Source organism: Eupeodes corollae, chromosome 1 (genome assembly GCF_945859685.1).
Source record: "Eupeodes corollae chromosome 1, idEupCoro1.1, whole genome shotgun sequence".
Lineage (NCBI taxonomy): Eukaryota > Metazoa > Arthropoda > Insecta > Diptera > Syrphidae > Eupeodes > Eupeodes corollae.
This window is the reverse complement of record NC_079147.1, coordinates 309,209,977-309,233,210: the sequence shown is the minus strand read 5'-3', so window position 1 is coordinate 309,233,210 and position 23,234 is coordinate 309,209,977. Positions and strand designations below refer to the sequence as shown.

Below are 23,234 nucleotides of genomic sequence, written 5' to 3'. Positions count from 1 at the left end.
AAAATATAACCTTACTTTTCAGCTATTATACTTGTATTCGTTTGTTTAACAAATGTTTTGTCTTTTAATTGATATTAATTTATCAATATAAATCAAAGGGTTAATAAATAACAAACTAGACGAACAGAGTTACTAACTCTGCTTACATTTAGTAACTTAGTTTTTATGAAGAAGCGTGTTTAAAGTTCTCAATCTGCGTTTCGATGCTGCTTGGAGCTTACTTAATATTTGTTTAAGACTTCATCACAAATAAATGTAATGTATCGGAAAAAAATCTTAGGCATAGATTTACCCAAAATTAAACAATACCCACCGATATTTAAACATGTTACGATATTAGGAAAATAAATACATTATGAACCACAACAGTCCGCAAAGAACTAGGGCCTTACTAGGACGTGTGTGTTAAATTTCAGGAATGGGGGAGACCTACAAATTGTGTACCGAATTCGAGCGGCTTATTTGAGAAAGCACTTTTCATGACAAGAATTATTCTTGGATAATTTGTTAAAAAAAAGAAATTTAGGAGATGGAACTTAAGGCCCAACTATAATAGGCATAAGCAAACATAAGCTTATGTCAAAAACCCAACGAAAATGCACTTAAGTTTGCGAAATTACTGCATAGCCAGTATGCAATTTTGCACACATATCTACATGTCATATTTTACTTATGCGGCGAGCGACTGGGATCGCTCTTGCTTAAGTTAACGAAACAGAGAAAAATGGAACGAAACGGAGCTAGAGTCCATCTATCTATTCGCACGTTTACTTATGCGCGCATATGCTAGCTTATGTCAAAAACCCAGCGAAAATTCACTTAGGTTTGCGAAATTTCTGCATAGCCATAATGCAATTTTGCTCACGTATCTACATGTCACATTTCACTTATGCGGCGAGCGACTGGGATCGCTCTCGCTTAAGTGTGCTTAAGTTAACGAAACTGAGAAAAATTGAACGAAACGGAGCCAGACTCCATTATGTTCACTCGCATTGAGATTCTTTGTATTCGCACGTTTACTTATGCGCGCATATGCCAGCTTATGCCTATTATAGTTGGGCCTTTAGTCCTCTAGCATGACAATCCTGCTTACTAACGATGACGCCACGGGTATCACTAGGAATTAACTACCTTCACTAATATTTTTTCCAACCCATTTAACAATTACCGTCAAATTTCAAACAATTTTCACAAAACATTTACACCTTCCTCAGGTCTATGAAAAGATGAAAAACTCATATAAATCCGGTCAGTAATTTTTAAGATTATCGCTAACACAAAAGACACACAGACAGAAAGATAATTTTTAGTGATAGTACTAACAAGTTTTACTACAATGCCCAACGAGCTTAAAAAAAACTATATCAAAGCCATTATTATTCATTCATTCCACTTTTTTGGTCTTAAAAGATTTCCTCTTAAGCACCCGGAATCAAATTTGGTATCTTTTTTGTAAAGTGACGTCAGCATACATAACAAACAACTCATGAGCATGACGCTGAATGTTTTTATTTTGATATACATACATAGATACGTATAGATACAAGCCCTGAAAACACATGTTCACAATAAGGGGAAATCCACTAGTTTACAACAAGTCGAAAAAGCTTTATGCTACTCTGGGGATTTCATTTTGGATGAATTTCAACATTAAAACGAATCTCGAGGTGTGTAAGCATATCAGATGAGTGTTAAAATGGTGAAAGCTTTTAATTAGTCAAAATGCGATTGTTGTAGCCGGTAAATGTTGTTTATGTTTTTTTTTTATTAACGTAACACGTGTATGTAAATGTAGTAATAGTAATTATAAGAGCAGGGTTGCTAAGATATTTTTTAGTTATTAAAATTATTGGAAATATGTTTATTCTTTACAAAGGTAAATTTGTGCTTCTGTTTAGTTAAGGTATGACGGAAGTGAGCTAACAAAAATTGTGACAGGTGCTAAGTGGAATGCTACTCTAATTTCTTTACTTTTTTGTATGCTAATTATAAATCCAAGGAAGAAAATAATATTTTATATAGTCTATATAGGTAGATATGTTTAAGGGTTCAGAGGCGTATGGAAATGGCACTAGTAACGAAATAAGACTCATGAACTTTTTATAAAATATTAATTTTAAGGTAGCTTATTCATATTAAGAGAAATGGAGCAACTATTGACTTAAACAAAAACACAAACTTCATTGCAAAAAGAAAACGTAACTACCAATAGGCCTAAGGTAACTACAAACCGGTCTAAGGTATATTCTATACAATTCTAGAACAATTTTACAAACATGATGTTACTTAAATACTTTGGTGAATATTCCAAGCGAAAAATCTTAGCGCTGTTGTAGCCTTGCAGATAATGGCAAACCTTTCCTTGAAGTTTGATCAATATTTGGAAGTTCAATAACAAACATGGCAAAGAAATCATCGTCATTCATTTGAAAGGGATCCATTTGGATTAAATAACGTTTTCGTTTTCGAAATCAAGACAAGATCGATTATTAAGTCCACCAGTATTTTATTTTTAACAAAACAGCTTTAAAATAGGATATGTCGTGTTTTTGTTAGACTTTTTTAGACGCCATCATTCCAAAATGGGTTTTAAATGTCTGTGTATAACATAAACTGGAGTTTAATTAAGCAAGGACAAAATCAGAACAAGTCATAGAACTGTTAATATCATTCATTGAATAAAACTAAAGAAGGACTAAAGCACTTATTTGCAGGTTATTATCGGTTTGGTCTCGATTTGCTTCCGAAAATGGTATCAAATAATAGTGTTTTCCTTAGAAATAAGTGAAAACAATTATTACTTGCATGTTACAATTTCTTCCGCTTTATGTTACTTACATATTTCATGAAAATTTTCTAAAAATGAAGCATATTAATCCTGAAGTTAATGTAACATGAATTCACAGAAAGATCCAAACAATTGTCAACGGCCAAAAATATAGATTTGCTTTCTCTTCTGTCAGCACAAAATGGTAGAACACAAGTCTTAATCTGCATTATTTTGCTTCAAAAACGTGAATGGATATAAAGAAATCATCAATTAAATTAACAATTTTCGGATCATAAGTGAGTCATTAAAATGATTCCAATCGGTGTCTTACTACCCGATCGGAGAGTTTTTACGCGGGTTCCAAATTTCCAATCGAAAATGACATAAGACAATAGATTGTACTGGAAAATGTGGATGATTCATAGGTAGTATCCCAACGTAAATATTAAAGGTTGCATATGTAAAACCAGATCCGAACTAACAAATTCTGCAGTCCTGGGAAGGCTTTAGAAAAAGCAGGTACAGAAACACTTAGATAGGTGTATGAACATTGAACATACAATGTAGGTACCTCTATAATAGGTACAAACTGTTAAACAATACCTATACCTCATTCCTGAAACAATTTGATATGCTCTGTGGATTAACTAATACATTAGTAAATTGATTGTTTCCTTTACGAATTTAGGATGCACTTAAAAATAGTTTCTTTTTTGGTATGATAAGTTGACTCCAGTTTGAGCCTTTGAGATCAAACTCACTTCTGTGAAACCGGATCTAAGCATGACAACTTTTTCCATATCCATAGTTAGCAAATTAGCCATCTTTAGTAGCTCAATATTTGTAGACATAAAAATGAGCTCAATAAAGAACTCCCATTAATACCTACCTAAAAATCAAAATGCTCAAAATTTTAGTTATTTTGCCTCATAAACATCCAATATTTTTCAGGTAGGTATATCATCAAACAGCTTCATACAAGTTCGTCGCACTGCTGTAGCTGTTGCTAACGCGCATTTAAATTGGGCGCAAAATCAACCCAAACCGGATTTTTTTATGTTTCAAACTCTTTGTTTTCACCCCCTCTTCCATAACATAATTTTTCATTCAAAATGAAAAAGAAATCATCTATACGCTTCTGTTTCAGCGCCATCTGCATCTGTTTCGTTCATACATCAAAAGTATCTAGAATTATATTAAGATTGTAGATATACCTACCTAAATACGTATTCGTAAATCTGCTTTCACACAATTCAATTCTACACCCAACTCCAGCGTCTCGTGCTTCATCTACCGCACTTACACAACAACAAAAGTATCTATGTATATATGTATGCATGCATCCGATACCACCAGTAGTTCATATACCTACCTATAAATATCTACATCTTCTATCTACATACAACGAAGCTAAACAACCCAACCTGTATCACGAACCAGGCTTGCCATACCACACATGATATATTCCTATGAACAGCTGCACAAAGTTAATGTTTGAGATACTTTCTTGATTTCAACAAAGTATGTATCAAAAAGATACAGAAACAATTATATTACTTAAAAATTGAAATACCGGAAACCCAAATAATCTATTTTAAGATCTAGATAGGATACTTATTTTCAAAAGTTTGTCTAATTAAAATTTGTCCAGACTTAAAAATGTTTCCAGACTTCTAAATACGCCAGCTGTCTTCTAATCATGAATAAATTAGGTGGCGGAACAGTCCATGAAGACCAGGGCCTAGTGACTTACAACTCTTAACCATTCCTGTGTGCGAGTAATGTTGTCAGAGATGGAAGGGACCTACAGTTTATATGCCGAGTCCGAAAGGCTTATTTGAGAAAGCACTTTTCATGACAAGAATTGCTCTTGGAGTATTTCTCAATGCCTCGCAAGAGGCAGTACCCGTGAAAAAAGATAGGTGGACCAGGCAGGGGTTGAACCCAAGTCCCCTTGCATGACAGTCCAACGCACTAACCATCACGCTACGGGTACTGAACATGAAGTACAATAGAATAAATTCATATTTGTGAACTAGTTTGAGGAGTTTTATCCTGAACCTATATCAGGCGCTGGCTGCGAGTTCAAAAAAAAATCAAACTCCATTTTTAGAACTTAGTCACTTTAATTTAAATTCTTAAGTCTAGTTTTCTATTGCCATTCCGGCAAGTAGGTAATGCAGTAGTGGACAGAGCTTTTTAATGCGGGTTATGATTTATCCCAATTTCGAGAAAATATGCTGCAATAACCAGGAAGCTTTTAATTCTAACAGTTTTCAATTGAATAGGTATGAAGAAAGATAATTTTAATTAGCAAAATATTTTCTATCAATTGATTAAATTATGTATGTTAATTAATTTTTGAAGTTTTCTATGAAATTTGTTGTAAAAAAAGGTAGCTACAAAAGTATTTTATTTTTACTTGATTTGAGCATTTTGAGTTAAGAAAATATATTGCTATAAGTATGCTTTCAAAAACAATCTGGCAAGCCTGTCATGAACGCGTTTAAAAACAAAAATATTCGAATACAAAGACGAACCAGTTGGTCTGTAGTCTAGTACTGGTACTGGTACTCTGCTCTTTAGTCATTTTTCCTCTTGCACTTGCACCCCCGCTCGACTCCATGACGTGCACAGCACAGATAAATTTATAAATATTTTTGGCTTTGGTACAAAACAGCTCTGCTCTACGAAGCAACAACAAGCCCTAAATGAAAGAGAAAACCGATTTTACACTAAGTGTTTCCTTTTTTATCCCAATGCATGAGACATGCGTAGTCGAAATGGCGGCATAAATAAAAAATATTTTCAATCATGATTTTATTTTTTGACAGAACTTAATTTTTTTCCTTCAAAATTTTTGAGTAATAGATATTTATTAGGTCTTGGGGTGATCTCTATAACTTTCTAGCCCAATTTTTTTGACGATCGTCACTACTATGATCAAGTCAAAATTTAGGTAGGTAGGTACCTTTTTCTGGTACGAAAAAGTACGATTTGGGGTAGACCGATGTACAGTTTAGCGTAGATTGATTAAATATGGCCATGTTGCAAAACATGGTCATGTGTAGATACTTTCTTAATTCCCTTTACATAAAACAACAATATTTAAATGCTTTTAAATGAAAGGAGTCGATATTGATGAAACTTTCTTAAATTGATAAGGTTCAAGTAGGTTAGGCACCTATTTACTTGGTTACAAAGGCGGATAGGTTCCCTGAAAAATGTATGTGCATATCTACCTTAAAGACTTTTGAAACTATTTTCCAAGCGGAGTGCCTTTGAAGGTATGTATAGATACATACAAAACAGGTACGGGGGAAACTGAACCGCTATCGATCTGGGAATATATTACATACAAAGGTATAACTATATACTTATATGACCGGGTGTACATACATAGGTACATATTTTGTATGCTTATATTTCTGGGAAATAGACGCAACTATGGTATAAATGTATATAGATACTTATATACCTTAGTATCTACATACATTCAATTTCCCATTTAAAAGTACTTACTACTTAGGTACGTTATGCATAGGTACCTAGGTAATAGGTATCTAGCTAATCGGGTATTTCTAGGCATCTTAGTAAATATCTATTGCCAGAAAATGCTTTTGTTAATGAAATAGAATAAGAATAAAAGAACTCATAATACCTAATAGTTCTCTTCTAAGCATTTTAAGGTCAATGAATCTTGTTCTTCAAGAAAATATGATTAATTGTGCAGCTCCCTACATTACCTATTTGATCATTATCAAGTTCTTTAAATGTAATAATTAGGTAGGTACATATGCAAATATGTATTTACCTACCTATGTACATAGGTACATATGTATATTTATGTATACCTACTGTACTTACATAAAATTCCATGTAAGATTTAATAAGTATTATACCTTGCTATGTACAAAAGTGAAAGCAAAATGGAATCTCACAAATGTACATATGTAGCTGGCAGATAAGCAATAGATACCTAGGTACGTATGTAGATTTGTTTTTAATGCCTAGGTTAAGTAGATACCTACATAGATACATAAGAAGTTAGGGAAAATGATAAGCTGCTTCTGCAAGCACACTCAATAAAGTTAATAGCTACCCAGTTACTTTTTGGTTTTCAGAATTTCCAAAGCTAAATTATGATAGCATTTTGTTGAAAAATTGTAGGTACGTATGTAGGTACATAGGTTATGTATGGACTCGCATTAGGTAGTAAAAAAGAGGTGATTTTGATACCTCTGTAAAAGATTAGTTTCTAGTACTCATACTCAATTGTTCAGTGCTTAAAAGGTAGAAATCTGACGTTCCTAGGTTAGGTAGGTAGGTATATCCATTTTAGATTGATTTTCTAAAAACATGCCGAATCCAAACTGTTTACAATTTATCAAAAGAAAAAGTATTCTGTAGACGAGGGAATTACTAGGCTTCACAATAACTATGGCCCATAGAGAAAACTGTCATGTTTTATCAGCTGATTTTGACAGTTCCTGTCATTGATAGATACCAAGTTTATGTCAATATCGATTAATTGCAATTATTTTGTCTAGGTTCAAATCCAAATTAAACAAACAAAATTTTGGAACAAAATGTAGAAAAGTGGGCGTGTTCTGCCCAAATTTTCAAAGATCTCTACTGAATTTATTTTTAAGCTAAAAAATGTAGATATGGCAGGTAGAGGTAAAAATGTGTAGGGAGGTACCTTATTAAAAGTGACGTCCATATAAGGATACCTTAGTAAATAATATAAGATTTGTAACCAAGGGTCCTCGACTTTAAAAAACATTCCGAAACACTAATCGGTAGACATATCAAAGCCAGGTCAATACGCCCAACAATTTTTCAAGCCATCTAGATTCTTCGAGAACAATAAAATAATAATTCACTTAACACGAACTGGTGGCGCTAGTAGTAACGAGAAAAATTTTACAAAAATCTTTACCTCTCACTTTCAGATCATCTCCTTCTTCGAATCACTGTTGCCAAAAGAGCAAAGCTTCTGTTCTCATCAATATATCTTACTCCTTTCAGCACACAACGCCAAGGCAACAAATGTGAGCTGTAGAATTTTCGCCGCCATACTGATTTGAACACGAGACGAGGTCGGTTGTGTTTCGCGCGGCATTTTTGTATCCCATAGTACTTTTTTCTCTCTTTTTACTGGGCATATGCTCCACGGTTGAGGCAAAACCCACTGCAACAAAGTAGTGCGAGTAGTGTATGTATTAAGAAAAAAAAAAGTTGCAGTCGTCGTTCTTCATCGAAATTCGATTCGATAGAAAAGAAAAATGGAATTTTCTTTTGAGAAAAACTAATTAAAACATTATTTTGATGTTTTTTTCGTTGCTAATGTGATCGATTGGGGATTTTAATTAATTTCAAGTTTCTTTTTGTGTAAAAAGTGTGGATTTGATGTCTCAAAATTGAGGTCGATGAGTGCTGATTTGCAGAAATCATTACATACCTACATACTTCTTGGCTGTGCTGAACTTTTCCTTTGATAAAATTTGATTTGGATAATATATTTATTAAACAGTCCAAGGAAGTAAAAACATTATGAATAAAGGTACGTTATTAATTTAAATAAATTCGTTTAATTATTTTCTTTTTTTGATTGGGACAAGAAGAATTTGTGATGGAAATGAAGATTAAAAAAAGAGTAGGTACCTAGGTTTCTTAAAAAGCGAAGTGTGAGATGGCGGCGGCTACGGCTACTGCTACTGCTACAGCTACGACAAATGTTGTAAGGGACTTTTTAATTAAGTATGTTGGCAAGTAGATGGCGTGATGTGGCAGGGTTTCAATTTGGACTTAGGATTGTGTATTTGCTGCATTGCATCTCAAAAGCTTTTCTGTTGTGTGATTGATGCGGTAAATGCGGTCGGTGATGCCAACTTTCCGATCACTTGATTCCCGAATCATGTCTATTATAGAATTCACTTTAGTCTGCGAATGCGAAATGAAAAATGCGGTAAATCTGCTGCACTTAACCACTTCACTTATTGGTCTACAGTAAAAAAAGCCAAATCAGAATTTTGGTTTGTGATTTTATTATTTAATTCTTTAGTGAATTATTTCCTTTTGGATATTTAATAGTCAAGTTGATCATTGAAGATCGTTTGGAAAAGGTTAGACTCAACTTTCCAGTATCGCAATTTTAGAGCGAGGAAACATTTATTTCTATTTTTAATTAATTAAAAATAAAGTTCACTTTTTTACATACATACATACAAAACACGCAAAAATGGTTGATTTTGACATTTCTTACCTGTTTTTTGTTCAGTGTTGCCATGCTTGCTTTTTTATTTTGGAGATTTCTTTGATTTTAGTGCTCAAATGCAAAAAGTACTTTGCATATACCCAAACTCGCACCCACCCCAAATCCTATAGTGATCCCAAGCAGGGGGGTTGCATACATAGCTGTTAGTATTAATTAGAAAAAACTTGTTTTAGGCTCAAAAAATGCAATACAAACAAGTAGGGTTAAAGTCCGAAAAAGAAAATATTTTTTTCTATGACTTAAAGTTGTTTCCTCGCCTTAATATTTAAAACATGTTCTATTGAGACGCCTACTTAACTGTAAACAAAAAAAAAACAGAAGGAAATTCGTGCTGCGGTAATGGAAAGTCGCCCCAAAGTCTACACTCTCATGTACACAAATTTATTTCTGGGCCATTAACAATTTTCTCTGGTTTAATTTGATGATAAATTATAAGCAGTAATTAAAAATCACAGGTTAGTTTTTATTTCAAAAGAACGATCTTTTCATTTAATGTTCATGCCTAATATTAAAATACAAAAATACTCATATTGAAATTCAATTAAAACGTTTTGATTTGGCAACAATTTCTGAGATAAATTTTAAAAAGCTTTTAAATCAGGCCATTGCCCTATTTGTCGGTGCGGTGTCTGTAGTCAGTATTTCCCTCTTCACCGAATTAATACTTCTCTTATGTTTACTTCCTCAGTTTTCGGTAAACTTTAGACACGTTATTAAAGTAAAATAACTATTTTTTTAATAACATCATTAATTTTACATGAACATGTAAATTTACATGCCATTTTCCTAATTAATTTCCTTAGACATAAATACCAAATTTCAGCTCAACCCAGAAAATATCTTAAATTAAACTATATTCAAAATATCTTGAAAACGATATCTTATTCAACGTACCTACATACATATACAATTTACAGTTTTGGCCTAAACAAAAGCAAGTTTAATTGCTTTTTGTTTTTAAAATTTAAATATGTATTTGCAGTTTCTAATGGATAGTTGATTTTGTAATGGTTCATTAAATATATCACAATTAGTTCAATATTAGGCTGGTCAACAGAAAAGCAACTTTTAAAAAATACATACCTACATATATACATATGTACATATGCTAATTTGGCAGCAAAGCCCTTGTTTTTAATCACTTTAGGACATCTTCGAACCATGAAGCCAATTAAATATAATGCTGTTTGAGTTAGTTTCCCAAGCAAATTTAATTTAATCCTATGTAGATAATTTTTATTTTTGCAATTAGTCGTTACAATTCATCAATCTACAATTTCCCATAGATTTTCTATGGGGTGAGATCCAGGGACTGTGCTGGCCATTGTAACGTATCAACCAGATTTTCTTGAAAAGTCCATTTCATAAGCAACTTATCATCTGCGTTTGGCAGCATTATATTTTGCAAAATGTAACGGTACTTAAAACGATCCATTGCATTATCTATTTGGTGAATCGGTCCTAGTCCATGCCCTGAAAAACATTTCCATACCATTACGTTACCTCCTCCGTGTTTCACAGTAGCTTTGGTGTAACGTGGATTTAGTGCCTCTGCGAACACGACATAAACCATTTTCTAAGGGCTTTTTTACTTTTTATTTAGTTTAATTTGACTCATTCCACTTTTCTTTATTTTTTCTTTTTTTCGTTAGAGTATTTATTTCCAGCCATTTCAAGTGTTTGGCCAACACTGTATGTCTTGAGTATCTTAGGCCTTTTATTTTAATGTGGCATCACTGTCGTGGTTACGCCCCTGATTGTAGTATTATATATTTACTACCAAAAAGTAGTCTGTGCAATAAATGTATGCAGTACAGGGATGTTAGGTCGTCTGTATCTAACTCTAACTGCTATCTATACTTTCTATATAATCTTAATTAAGAATCCAAGAATTTCATTCATATGAAAATCATTACATACTGAAAATGCAATTTCCTGAATTCAGATTCACAAATAATTAAGTCTCGGATACCTACGAAAATTTGTTGCCTCCACAGTTTATTTTTTTTTTTTGGCTTAAATTATTTGCAAAATTTGGCGACAATTTAACTTTGTCATGAGCACTGCAATTATTTTGAAACACACTTAAATAATATTAATATAACTAAAAATACCCTTTATAATTTAAATCATACAAATGCCTTGTTGAAAACGATAAGTATCATTAAAAGCTCAGTAAAAGCTTCTCGAAAGCTTCCTTACAAAATCCGAGCTAGTTTGTATATACATTTTTCAGCGTTACCATTTCCTCCACGTTAACTTTTTTAAACATTGGATAATTTTGTATTTAAGGGACTTTGAGATAGTGCAGCAGGCACCCTTGTAAGGAGCTTACTTTAAGCCCTTTACTGCACAAACTTATGACACAGAATATAACATCTCTAATATAGTAAGCGTTGCACCTACATGAGATAATCGGAAAATGAAAAGTGGCAAGAAACTCGAAAGTGCACACAAAATCCATCTTAAAAAATTGTGACACTATAGAAATATCTACCCTTTTTGTTTGAATGAGAAATGAAAAAAATATTTTCCACTTTTTAGTTTTGTTGGTTTTATAATTGTTATAACTTTTCTAGAAGACCTTGATTTCGATCCCAGCATCCCCGAAGATGAACGAAGATTCTATCTTAAGGCCTATCCAAATGTCAACCATGTTAGAGAACGTAAGGTGCACTGCACAATATGTAAAATGCATATTGGTACGGCCCCTTCCAACGAGAGCATCATTCGCATGCACCCCATTTTGCGAGTTACTCATTGCAAAAAATGTCATGACTTCTATAACAGTGGGGAATTCAGCAAGGGCGAAGATGGCAGCGAACTATATTGCCGTTGGTGTGGACAAGGCGGAGAAGTCTATTGCTGCTCGAACTGCCCATTTGTATTTTGCAAGTCTTGCATTATTTCGAATTTATCAAGGGGAGTAGTTGCGGATATTGAACAAAATGAAAATTGGAGTTGTTTTAATTGCGCTCCAAAAATGTTATGGCCGTTAAGAGCGCAACATTGGGCTTTGATAAAGTTCATTGATAAGCAGAAAAAGTGAGTTATAAAATGCCATTTTATCAGGCTTTTTTTATATTAAAACGTTTTTTTTTCAGAGCAATTCTCAATTCTAATTTATCTGATGCAGAAATAAAAGTCCAAATGACTAAAGACCGAAGCTTATGTTGCAAGATCAAAAAAGTAAGTGGTTATGGAACTGATTCATCGGACTCCAGTGACATCTCCCTTTCTCGTCTGAAAAAGAAGGCAGGAGAAAAGAGAAGCCGAAAATCATTATCAAAAGAAGATCTCTCTGGTGGAGCTTCTCCTGCTCAAGCTAAAAAAGCAAAAGGAAATGATGAAGTTGTTTGCACTCCAGACGTTTTAAGCATGCTAGAGCCGGAATGTACTTTGACAGTGCCTACTAATTCCAAGACACCCACAAATTCTCAGCCTTCAACTTCCAGCCCAAAAATAATGTCTATTCAGCCTCCTGCTAAACGCATTAATACTCCTCCATTGCTGGTTCGAAATGCCCAGCCTGCACCTTTGCGTTCCTTAGCTCCAGCTCAAGTTCTTAAGAAAACAGTGGTTGGACCAAGATTGCCTTCAGGCCAAGGATCAGACTACACTACTCCCGTATACCACACAATCAATGGTTATCGTATTGATTTGAATTCAGCGGCTCAGCAAGAAACTGTCCGATTGCCAAATGGGAAATTAATTCAGGTTAAGCGACAGGGAACTGGACCACAACAAGTAACAACAGTTCAAAATGCTCCAACTCAACATTCCACTCCGACAAGAGTTATTCACAATATAAGTGGCCCAAATGTTTCACCTATTGCGAGTGTTCCCACTCAGCAAATAGTTCACTCTAGTGGTGGACATATTATCCGCACACAATTGCCAGCTCCTCGTTCGATTGCTATACAAAATACTGGTCTCGTTAATCAGTTCCAAATACAACATCAACAGCAGCAACAACAACAACACCAGCAACAGCAGCAGCAATCGGCACCGGTGCAGCCTCAATTCCAGCAAATAACAATACGTCAGCCGAATCAACAAATCGCCACTATTCGCTATCAAGGTAATTCAACCCCCCAGGTGGCAAATATGATGCAAAATGGAACAATGCAGATTTTGAATGGAACCCAGGTGACAAATTCTGCCGGCCAACTGCCCAATATTCGACCAATGCCAACGTTCATAAAACAATTCTTCCCCAACACTCCACTGGGTCAATCGCGCACTCAATTGCAAAGTCAGATCTTCAATGCAATGGAAATTTGTCAACATTTGATGGGCAAATTACAGACACTCACCAATTCGAATGCGTATAAAACAGCTAAGAGTATGACCGATGTAAAAGAACTTTACATTCACCTCTCGTACTTGCTCACATATGCAATAGGAAGATTTAAAGGGCTACAAGATAATTGTTTAGCTGATATGAGAGATCTAGGATTTACAAATGATGCAAATAGCTTAGAAAACGGCCAACTTGCTGCAGGTGAGTTCTTAAATTTAGTTACAATTTTGGTGATGGCAAAGCATGGGTATTATTTTTATTTTTTGAAACACCACATTCCAATCACATGTGACATAAAAAGGTTACTGTTTTTTTAATTCCTTAAATAATCACCATACCATTTTACTAAATCATGTATAAAACGACAATTGCTTGATCGGATCGTCGCTTTAGTAAGCGGCTGTTATTTGCAAATGCCAAGGTTTCGTGTTTAACACGTTTATTATAGCCCAATTTCTGACGTGTCTGGAAACGGAAATAAGAATCACCTGTCTCAAAGGGTACTCAAAATATGTACATTTAAAGTTACAATTTTGAATATCACGACTACAAATCCATGAATTCCATCGATTATCTTTAATAAGTTATTATTAGTGGTGTTATGCAAAAAAAAAAGGAGTTTAGTAAAATAATTGACTTCAATGATAACGGTATTATAGGCTGTTATCACCACATTCACTGATAGCCAAACAGCATTAAAATCGATCTTTGTCACAACAATCAAATCGCATTTCGAAAAGTACTGTCGCCGAGAACTGACGGTTCTTAGCATTCACCATAACGTTAAAGTATGATGAGTACTAGGTCACTGTTTTATGCTTAAAGGATAGGTACAAAATTGAACCAATCAAGTATAAAATCAACTTTTTTAAACCCATAATGTAAACGGAACCCATTTGTAACAAGATACTGTAAGAAACTGATGAAAGATGGAAATGCCTTTAAACCATTACAATGGGAAACTGGCCCAAATTTGACAAAACTTTATACCGTTCCAGTATGCATCTAGACAAAACAAATCTGTACGACTCATTTTAAGCTTGATCGCAGCATATTAGGTTACCATAAGAGGAAAATGCGGCTTGCCACTGGTGGCATGTGCAAAGGCTGTAGAAATCAACCGCCTGCCTATCAGCATTATACCCAATATTGTTCTATGTTTTTGAATATTACGACTAAAAATGAAAGATGTAGATCGCTTTTTTTTGGTAAAATTAGTCTTCATAAATTGAGACAAGGCACAAGTTGTTAAAAAATGAATTTCACTTTAACAAATTAAATACAAATGTTTTACTTAACTCTTTTTGTAGCATGTTAAAGTAATCCTCCAATTATGTAAACTAATTAAAACAATGTGTTTTCTCGGATTTTACAGGGATTCACTTTTTTTTAAAATTCTTAACATCCATTTAATACAATACACAACATTTCAAAAACTAACAATAACGCATTAAAATCAGTTTACCATTTCGAACCTGGTTGTCTACTAGTGTTTTGGCAACCATAAAGAACTACTTACCTGAGTAAAATATATGAAAGTTATTATTCCGAAACGGTGGTAAAGTTAATGTAACTTAATTGTTTAAAACTATATTTCCACAAATCACAAGGTACATACAAACGTTTCGTAATTTTTTTAAAGTTTCGGTCCTAGGAGGCTTATATAGGGTGTCCCAAAATTAACGCAAGATTTGAATTAAATAGAAAACGCCGTCAAATTGCTTTTTTTCAGGGTTGCCAACACTTCACTGCACAAATGGTGGCAAATTCCAATCTTGCGTTAATTCTGGACACCCTATAATAATTCCGGGTGGTCATAAGGGTTCTTCATAGAAAAGCTTCTAAATTTTGACTATCGAACAGCTTATCTTGACTTTTCTCAAGCAGCGTGTTTGTGCAATGTATTGCTTTGGAGCTTATTATTTTAAGAGCTGGAGTGACTTCATCGATTCCATTCATCCAAGACTAAATTAATCACAATGGGCAGGTTCAGGGACTTCATTCTTTGAACGTAAATTTTGACCAGGCAAATAGTTAGTTTTTTAAGTGTCATAGATTTCAAATTCACAAACCTCTACTTCAAGTTCATAGTACAAAAACTACCAAAATCATTATTGTGAACAGAACACTCCTTAGGTAAGCTACAAGTCCGTCATGATTTCTATTTTGTATTGTAAGGAAATAATAATTATTAATTTTTCAAATTTACAAGGAATTTTTTTGCAGAAATCATTAAATGAAGGTGTGCAGAAAATAAATAAATTATAGAGTAATAAAGTTCAGCTTTCGGTTGAATGAAAAAACTAGATCAATTGTCATTTTAACATAAGTTGACTTGATAGTCAGGGAGATTTTTCTTGGCTAAATTTCCAGTCAACTTTCCAATAAATTTGCCTTAATTGGAAGGCAATTTTTTGACAGCTGGCCAATCAGATGCTAGAAACCTTACTTTCAAATCCCTTATGTCGTCTGAACCTGCCCAATGTAACGAATAATCCGATTTTTTGACCTGTTGATCACGAAAATATAAACCTGTAGCTCCACTTAACATATCTTAAAATATGTCTAAACAGATGTTAAAATGTTTTAGCAATGTAAATTTTTGTTTGAGAGAAATTTGGGCGATTCACGACTGAAGAAAAAATTGGGTGAGAACGAAAAATTCCGGGACAAATAAAATTTCCAGGATTTTAATAGAAATGTTTTGCAAAAGAAAATCGATGGAATTTCATTTCAAAGTTTGTAGTTGTGGTATTCAAAAACGTTAATTTAAGTTAAAAAAAGGTATACTTCACCAAAGGCAGTCCTAAGTTTTCTTTAAATCGTGTTATAACACTTATTAATAAATTCAGAACTCAAGTTTATTTTGTTTTACTCCAGGAACTTTGAATAAAAATTAATTACAATCCTTTACCTGCAAAAATTTCATAAAATAAAAAAAAATGAAAACTTCGGAAATATGACGTAATTGAGCACCACAACAGGACGTCTCACTTGGAGTTCTTATTATTTCAAACAAATATCACTGGCCATAAAATCGAATTTCCTTTTTTTGAACAATTTATAGTTAGTTAAAATGTATTTCGTATTTAAAAGTAGAAAAGTAACAAAATTTCACGTGTGAATGTTCCTCCACCAGGCAATAAGGATATCATTCACATGGAACCTCGTTCGTTTGTTGAAAATATTAAAATATGATATGAAGTACATTGTGTTAAGTAAAAAGTGTTTTAATAAAAAAAAGCAGAAAAAGCCCAAAGAAGCCGAAACTGTCCTTCAGTAAGTACATTATATTGGAATTTTATGCTGAATTCGATCATACGGTCCATCATTTAGGCAAAAAGTATCTTTCATAATGGACCGTTCACTTGATTTGTTTTATTGTTATTGTTATTTTTTTTAATTGTAATCAAACCGCGATATTGGCTATTAAATGTTGAATTACGCAGCTGATGTTCCTTGGTCCACGTGAATGATACCTTATGCTAAATTGATGTTATCAGTAAAACGTTTTCCTATAGTTATGATTTCCCGGTTCCTTTCGAATTAAGCATAAAACTACAAAATTAAAAAAAGAATACTGGTATAAATGTATGTATATTTTGTTTTCAGGTATGGATATGGTTCGAACTGGAAAGATAACAGATTTTTCAAACGTTGACTTGGAGAGTTTCCACTCTTTGATTGTACAGAATATGAATCTTATGAAATCTGCAGTAGCAGATTCTTCAACAAACACAGATTCACAAACAGAAGGATCCGGAGGCCCAAAAAAATTGACTCCACTAAACCATAACCGCATGATTATAGGAACGGAGAAGAATGGTTGCCCAGTCGCACCAGGGGAAGATGAAATGGCTAACGATGAAGATGAGGAATGTCTCTTGGTCGAATTAGATGAAAGCAATAGTCCTCAAACTATAGAACTCGAATCCGAAAGTGAAATAGAAGATTGCCTTTTAGTTGAATTAACCGAAGGGGTATCCGACAAGCCAACTTCTCCGTTAACACCACCCATGGTCGAACTCAATGGAGAAGAAGTAGACGAATTTGGAAATTCAGGACTTTTGACTTCGTACGAAAGAGATGAAGACTTCACACTGAATTACGTTGATAGCGAAAATGGTGTTAATTGCTCTTGCGTATTTACAACTGAAGAAGATATCCAATTGATGGACATTCTTAAAGACTATCCCGAACTATGGTTCCCCAAGGAATCAAGAACTTCTGTACAAACAATGGACTTATTATGGAAAGAAATCAATACAAAAATGCCAAGTAAGACAAAATATAAATGCACTTATAAAATTTGTTTTAACTCAAAATCTTATATTCTTAGATGGCCTCAACAACCGTGAACGCTGGAAAACTATAAAAAAGAGCTACAAAAAAAGCCTTCAAAAGGGAGGAATTCCACCATATCAGTATGCTCATCACCTTAAATTCTTGGAAAAATCTACATTTCAATCAAAAATTACAAAACGCTTAAAACACCAGGCAGAAGAAAACAACAAAGAATCAAAACAAGACAAAGTAATGATGGAAAAGTACAATAAAAATCAAATGAATGGTGGCAAAACAAATAAAAAAACGCAAGCGAAATCTAAAAGCTTTATTGAAACGAAACCTCATTCTTTAGAAGCAAAATTAAATAAAACTTCAATCGATTCCAAATACGAAAATCCATTCCAAGACCATGCTTTCATTTCTAAAATTATTCGAATCATAGAAAACTACCCAAACTTATGGCACCCGACCTCGGACCTGGTTTTGAAGCGTTTACCACAGCCAAAAACTTGGGACGAAGTAGCCAAGAAAGTAGATGATCCAAACTGTGAGACATATATTTTTTTTTATTGTTTAATCATATTGTTTAATTTTAAAATTTTGTGTTTCTTTAAATTTCAGATACCGTTCAGGATATAAAGTTGAAATGGAAATCACTGAGATCCTGTTATACCAAAAATACCGTATCCGTAGAGCCATTCAGAGAACTTTTACATTTTTTAAATTTCAAAAAAGACGCTTGAACTGATTATTGGTTTAACCATATAAATTATTTTATTTTTTATTTTAAAAGTTTTTACTTAAACTAGATGTAATGCAAACATTGTAAAAATACGAGTACACAAAATACAAATATATTTGAAACATATCAAAGTTGTTATTTTTTCCTTTTAAAATATAAGATATCAAAAACTTCTTTTATGATTTAATACTCTTATGAATTAACACTTTTTAACGATTGTTTTAAATTTTGTCTCCCATTAGAAAAACAAGCTAGTGATGCTGAAGAAGATGAAATTACAATTGTCGAACCGAAAACCGATACAATCAACTTAGACTCTGATAATGAAGATGATCTCCCTCCGCCGCCAAGTAAGTCAATGGGAAATCATCCAGCAAAATCTGTCATCACGAGTAACTCCAACTTGATCACGCACACCAATCAGGTGAGGTCTGAACAATCGCCGCCGATTGTTACTCCGACAACAACAACCAACGCAGACGATGAATTAACAGCGGAATATGATTTCTCAAAGGTTGCAAGTCTTCTAGCTGGTATGTTAGAGGTCGAGCTAACCGAGGGCGGAAACGAAAGTCCTCAGGCGCCTAAAAAACCACGTAAAAAGACCACAAACAAACCGAATCCAACATTAGTCAAACAGAAAGAAATACAAGAGCGTGAACGCTTGGAAAATATTAAAAAGAATTGCGTTAAGTTGAAAATGGAGGTTCAAATTCCGCTTAATAAAGTGGAGGATATATATGAATATGCCAAGCCCATGCTTGAGGAACTTAAACATGAGAAGTTAAAGGCAGATGAAAACGAGTTGTCAGAGAATGAAACTTCGAAGAAAGAAGAGGAAGTAGAAACAAAGAATGAGCAAGAAGGGGATAAGAAAGCAGAAGAAACATCCGAAAATGATATTGAGAAAAGTAATCCGGAGAAGGAAATACAAGATAAAGAAGACTCTGAGGAAATGGTTGTTGTGCTTGTCGAAGAGGCTGATACCTTAAATGTAAATGAAGAAAATGATAAGAGAACAGCTGATAGTAAAAATGACGAAATGGAAGTCGAAGATGCTGACCCTATTGATCAGGAAGAGTCTCAAAATAGTGAACGAGAACTTGTTCAAAAGGAAAATTCCGTGCAGCCAGACCAAGATGGAGATGTAATCCAGCCAGATCAAGAGGAAGATTCAGTGCAGCAAGATGAGGGAGAAGATTCAATGCAGCCAGATGAGGAGGGAAATTCAGTGCAACCAGATCTAGAAGAAGATTCAATGCAGCCTGATCAGGAGGAAGATTCAGTTCCACTTAATCATGTTATTGATTCAGAACTCCCAAAGGAATCAGTCGAGAACAATGAAAAGAATAATGAAAGTGAAGGCAGCGATGAATCAAAAAATAAAGAAGAAGTTGTTGCAAGCGTAGAAGTTAACGACGAGGACGCCGAAAACAACGAAGAGGAAGAAGAAGAAACTGAAATGTTAATAGATAGCGCAAACAAAAAAAACTCTGAGCTGCCATTAAACACAAAATTAGCTGACCAAAGTAACGCTGAAAACGACACTGACCCGCTGAAAAGCGATGATTGTGATAAGGATCAGTTGCTTCCAGTCGAAGACAAACAAAACAAAAATGATAAAGACGTTGAAAACAATATCGAAAGTAGTAGTCTCTCGCACAATTACAATACCATCTTGGGCAGAACAGAGGTAGTTTAAATCTAGGCAGGCACGACAAAATATTTCAAAATTTATAATAATTTTATATAAGCTAAGTAATTTCTGCATATAATTATTTATTGTTTTCTATTGCAATACTGTTTACGTATGTTTGTTTTATTTTTATTTCTTTTTTACTTAAGAAACTCAATTAACGGATAAGTTTCCGTTGCTTTATAATATTACAATATTATAATTTTTTAATTATTATGTAAATAGGAAAACAAAATAACCGTTAAATAAATCTTAGTTATTTTTGTATATTAAAAATAGGTTAGTGATGATCTTGAAAAGAATTAAATTGCAGCATTAAACTATGTTAAATGCTAAATGGAAAATATACTAAATAAATGTGAAAACACAATTATTATTTTTATTTTAAATTTCGTTTGTGTTTGTTTCATTTGTATAGACGACGCGTGCGTCGGGGTGGTGTGTGAGATATTTTTTTAAACAATTTTAATTCTAATAAATGTATGTATGAACTCAAAAATGCATTTATGGTACTTTGGTTGGTTATGAAATGGTAACTAATGTTTTCTTATTGTATGCCGAATTTGTTGTATTCTGTTCTGCAGGGTTATCTGCAGACTGGCAGTTTCAAATATCAAACATTAAAGGAAGTATTATTTACAAACTATTGTGCAAAACATTTGCAATTTTTTTGTTTGTTACTTATAATTTCTGATTCACTGTATATAACATTTGTATTTTTTCACATTTGTCTTGGAAAATGAAGCTACTCATTGCGTCTCTTTAATTTAACACAAAGAAATCGACAATATGTCCCGTTAGGAGAGCAAAGCATCATGAAAGAACTGAGAGGACATACATATGCACCTGTGCAAAAAATATGCAAGTTTTTTTTACAGGACCAAAGAATATCGCGTCTTATTCGGCGGGAACCATTTATCTCGTCGGCATCCATTGTAAAGGAGCTCAATTTAACGGTGGAAAACGAAAACCCAGGAACCGATATAAGCCAAATCATGTTTGGGCTATTTTGAAACATGGAGGTGGCTCGACAATGGTATGGGGTTGTTTTTCCGGTCAGGGATGTGGTCCCCTTCATCAAGTAATTGGTATTATGGATCGATTCGGCTACAAAAATATACTGGAAACAATAATGCTTCCATATGCCGAGGAAGAGATGCCGTTGAATTTAGGATTACAACACGACAACGATCCAAAACACACCTCGAAGTGTGTTAAAGAATTTTTGGAGGTCAAAAAAGTGGAAATGCTAGATTGGCAAGTTCAATCCCCTGACCTGAACCCCATCGAACATTTGTGGGAATTTTAAAACGCCGAGTAAGAGTCCAGCGGTTCTCGTCGACAAAAGCCCTATTCGAAGCACTGCAGACCGAATGTGAATTAATTCCCATGAAGACAATAAACTCCCTTATAACCTTGATGCCAAAAAGATGTGAAGCTGTAATAAAAAATAAGGGTTATTGGACCAAATATTACGAAATTTTTATTTTTTAATATTTGGTTCAATAAACTTGCAAATGTTTTGCACACCCTTTTAGAATTCTTGTACAAGTTATTTAAAAAAAAAAACTATTTAATGAATTAATTTTTTGAAAAAATATATATCTAAATTTTCCTAATAAATTAATTGTCCAAATCATACCAACAAATCATTGTTTTGCTTAAGTCTGAGTTGATTAAAATGCAAAATAAAACTTGCAAATGTTTTGCACAACATTGTATGTACCTAAAGTGTTTTTGAACTATAGCCAAGTGTTTGCAAGCAAGTGCTTACTATGTTTTTATGATATTTGTATCTCGTAGAAAGGGATCTTGGATGTGATCTTCAATTTGACTGTTGATTTAAAAACGATAGTTTATTAGTATTTATTTCATATGCGAGGAAATTTATTTTATTATTTATTTATTTATTAAATTTTATTTAAAAACAAAAAATATAGGTTCAAAGCAAACAAAAAGAAATACAATTTTCTAATAAAAAGCTAAAACTTGAAAGGAAATTGCAGATGCGATCGGCAGCAGCATGAAATACAAAATTCGTTAATACTTACTTCCACGGCAGCTTTTGTCAAAAATGTTTTAAGTAAAATCAATCAACGTTCTTAGTCAACATGGGAATACATTTAGCACCTAAATTGAATATGCAACTTCTTTTAGCTAAAAGGTTAAACTCCAAAATAAGGATAATCTCTTAAAGCGGAACCTTAAGCTGTATACAGACATCACACTTGTGTGTACACATGCGTGCCGGGAGTCGGGACCAAGAACAAGAGATCACAATGAATTAACTTTTTTATTCGAAAAAATGACGACCCTTCACACTCAAACACAATTATATAAATGCAACTGAATAATAAAATAATGTGCGAGAGCCTTCCCATATACAGTATCGGACAAAACATTTGCAACTAAAAATGAAAGTAAGCATTTTCTTAAAAAAAAATTTAAATTTTATTCAGAATCAACACAATCGTGATATATTATTAATTCTGTGTATTCAAAGATTCATAGTTAAAATATATAACACAAAAAAAAAACTTTTAGTAACTTAACGTTTAATTTTATCAAGTAACTTCAAATTAGCACGCGACAAAACAATTGCAACTCCAATGAAAAGATATAAACATTAAAAAATAATCAATATTTTGTAGCGAATCCTTTGTTTTTGACAACTGCCTTGCATCTTCTTGGCATGGATTCAATTAAATTTTGAATGATGATTGGAGGAACTTCATTCCAAGCCGTTTGTACTCTTTTGAAAAAATCGTCTACATTTCTTACATTTTCCCGATTAATTTTCCGTTTCACGATTTCCCAAAGGTTTTCAATTGGGTTTAAGTCTGGTGACTGTGGTGGCCAATTCATAACAGTGATGTCATTATCATTAAGCCAGGTTTTAACCAGTCTCGATGTGTGCTTTGGGTCGTTGTCCTGCTGGAAGACCCAACGCAATGGCATTTCCTATTCTACATATGGCAACATAACGTCCACTAAAATGTGTTTGTATACATATTGGTGCATTATTCCATTTATGCGATGCAATGGGCCTAAACCACCAGCAGAAAAGCAACCCCACACCATAACATTCCCACACCCGTGCTTGAGAGTGTTTATGCAATAACGTGACTCTAATCTCTTGCCACGTGGTCTTCTTAC

General features: G+C 33.6%; 2 protein-coding genes across 4 annotated transcripts in view; one reads left to right on the top strand and one right to left on the bottom strand.

Annotated features, from left to right (window-relative positions):
- LOC129942813 (bestrophin-4) overlaps window positions 1-7,871 on the bottom strand; it is a 75,515-nt gene extending 67,644 nt beyond the window's left edge. The window contains exon 1 of the mRNA XM_056051888.1: window positions 7,713-7,871. The gene's annotated coding sequence lies outside the window, so the exon portion shown is untranslated. The remainder of the gene's footprint in view (window positions 1-7,712) is intronic.
- Window positions 7,868-20,579, top strand: LOC129942812 (inner centromere protein A). 3 transcript variants are annotated; one of them, XM_056051886.1, is made up of 6 exons: window positions 7,868-8,336; window positions 11,630-12,095; window positions 12,155-13,554; window positions 16,966-17,631; window positions 17,693-18,187; window positions 18,262-18,591. In XM_056051886.1, exons 1-6 carry the CDS (start codon window positions 8,327-8,329, stop codon window positions 18,381-18,383), a joined length of 3,159 nt encoding a protein of 1,052 aa, XP_055907861.1. In that variant the 5' UTR covers window positions 7,868-8,326; the 3' UTR covers window positions 18,384-18,591. The 3 variants fall into 3 exon arrangements, with proteins under 3 accessions (XP_055907861.1, XP_055907860.1, XP_055907859.1); XM_056051885.1 differs by lacking the exons at window positions 16,966-17,631; window positions 17,693-18,187; window positions 18,262-18,591 and adding an exon at window positions 18,625-20,579 and having other exon boundaries at window positions 7,875-8,336; window positions 11,633-12,095; XM_056051884.1 differs by lacking the exons at window positions 16,966-17,631; window positions 17,693-18,187; window positions 18,262-18,591 and adding an exon at window positions 18,625-20,579 and having other exon boundaries at window positions 7,875-8,336.
- The last annotated feature ends 2,655 nt before the right edge of the window (window positions 20,580-23,234 follow it).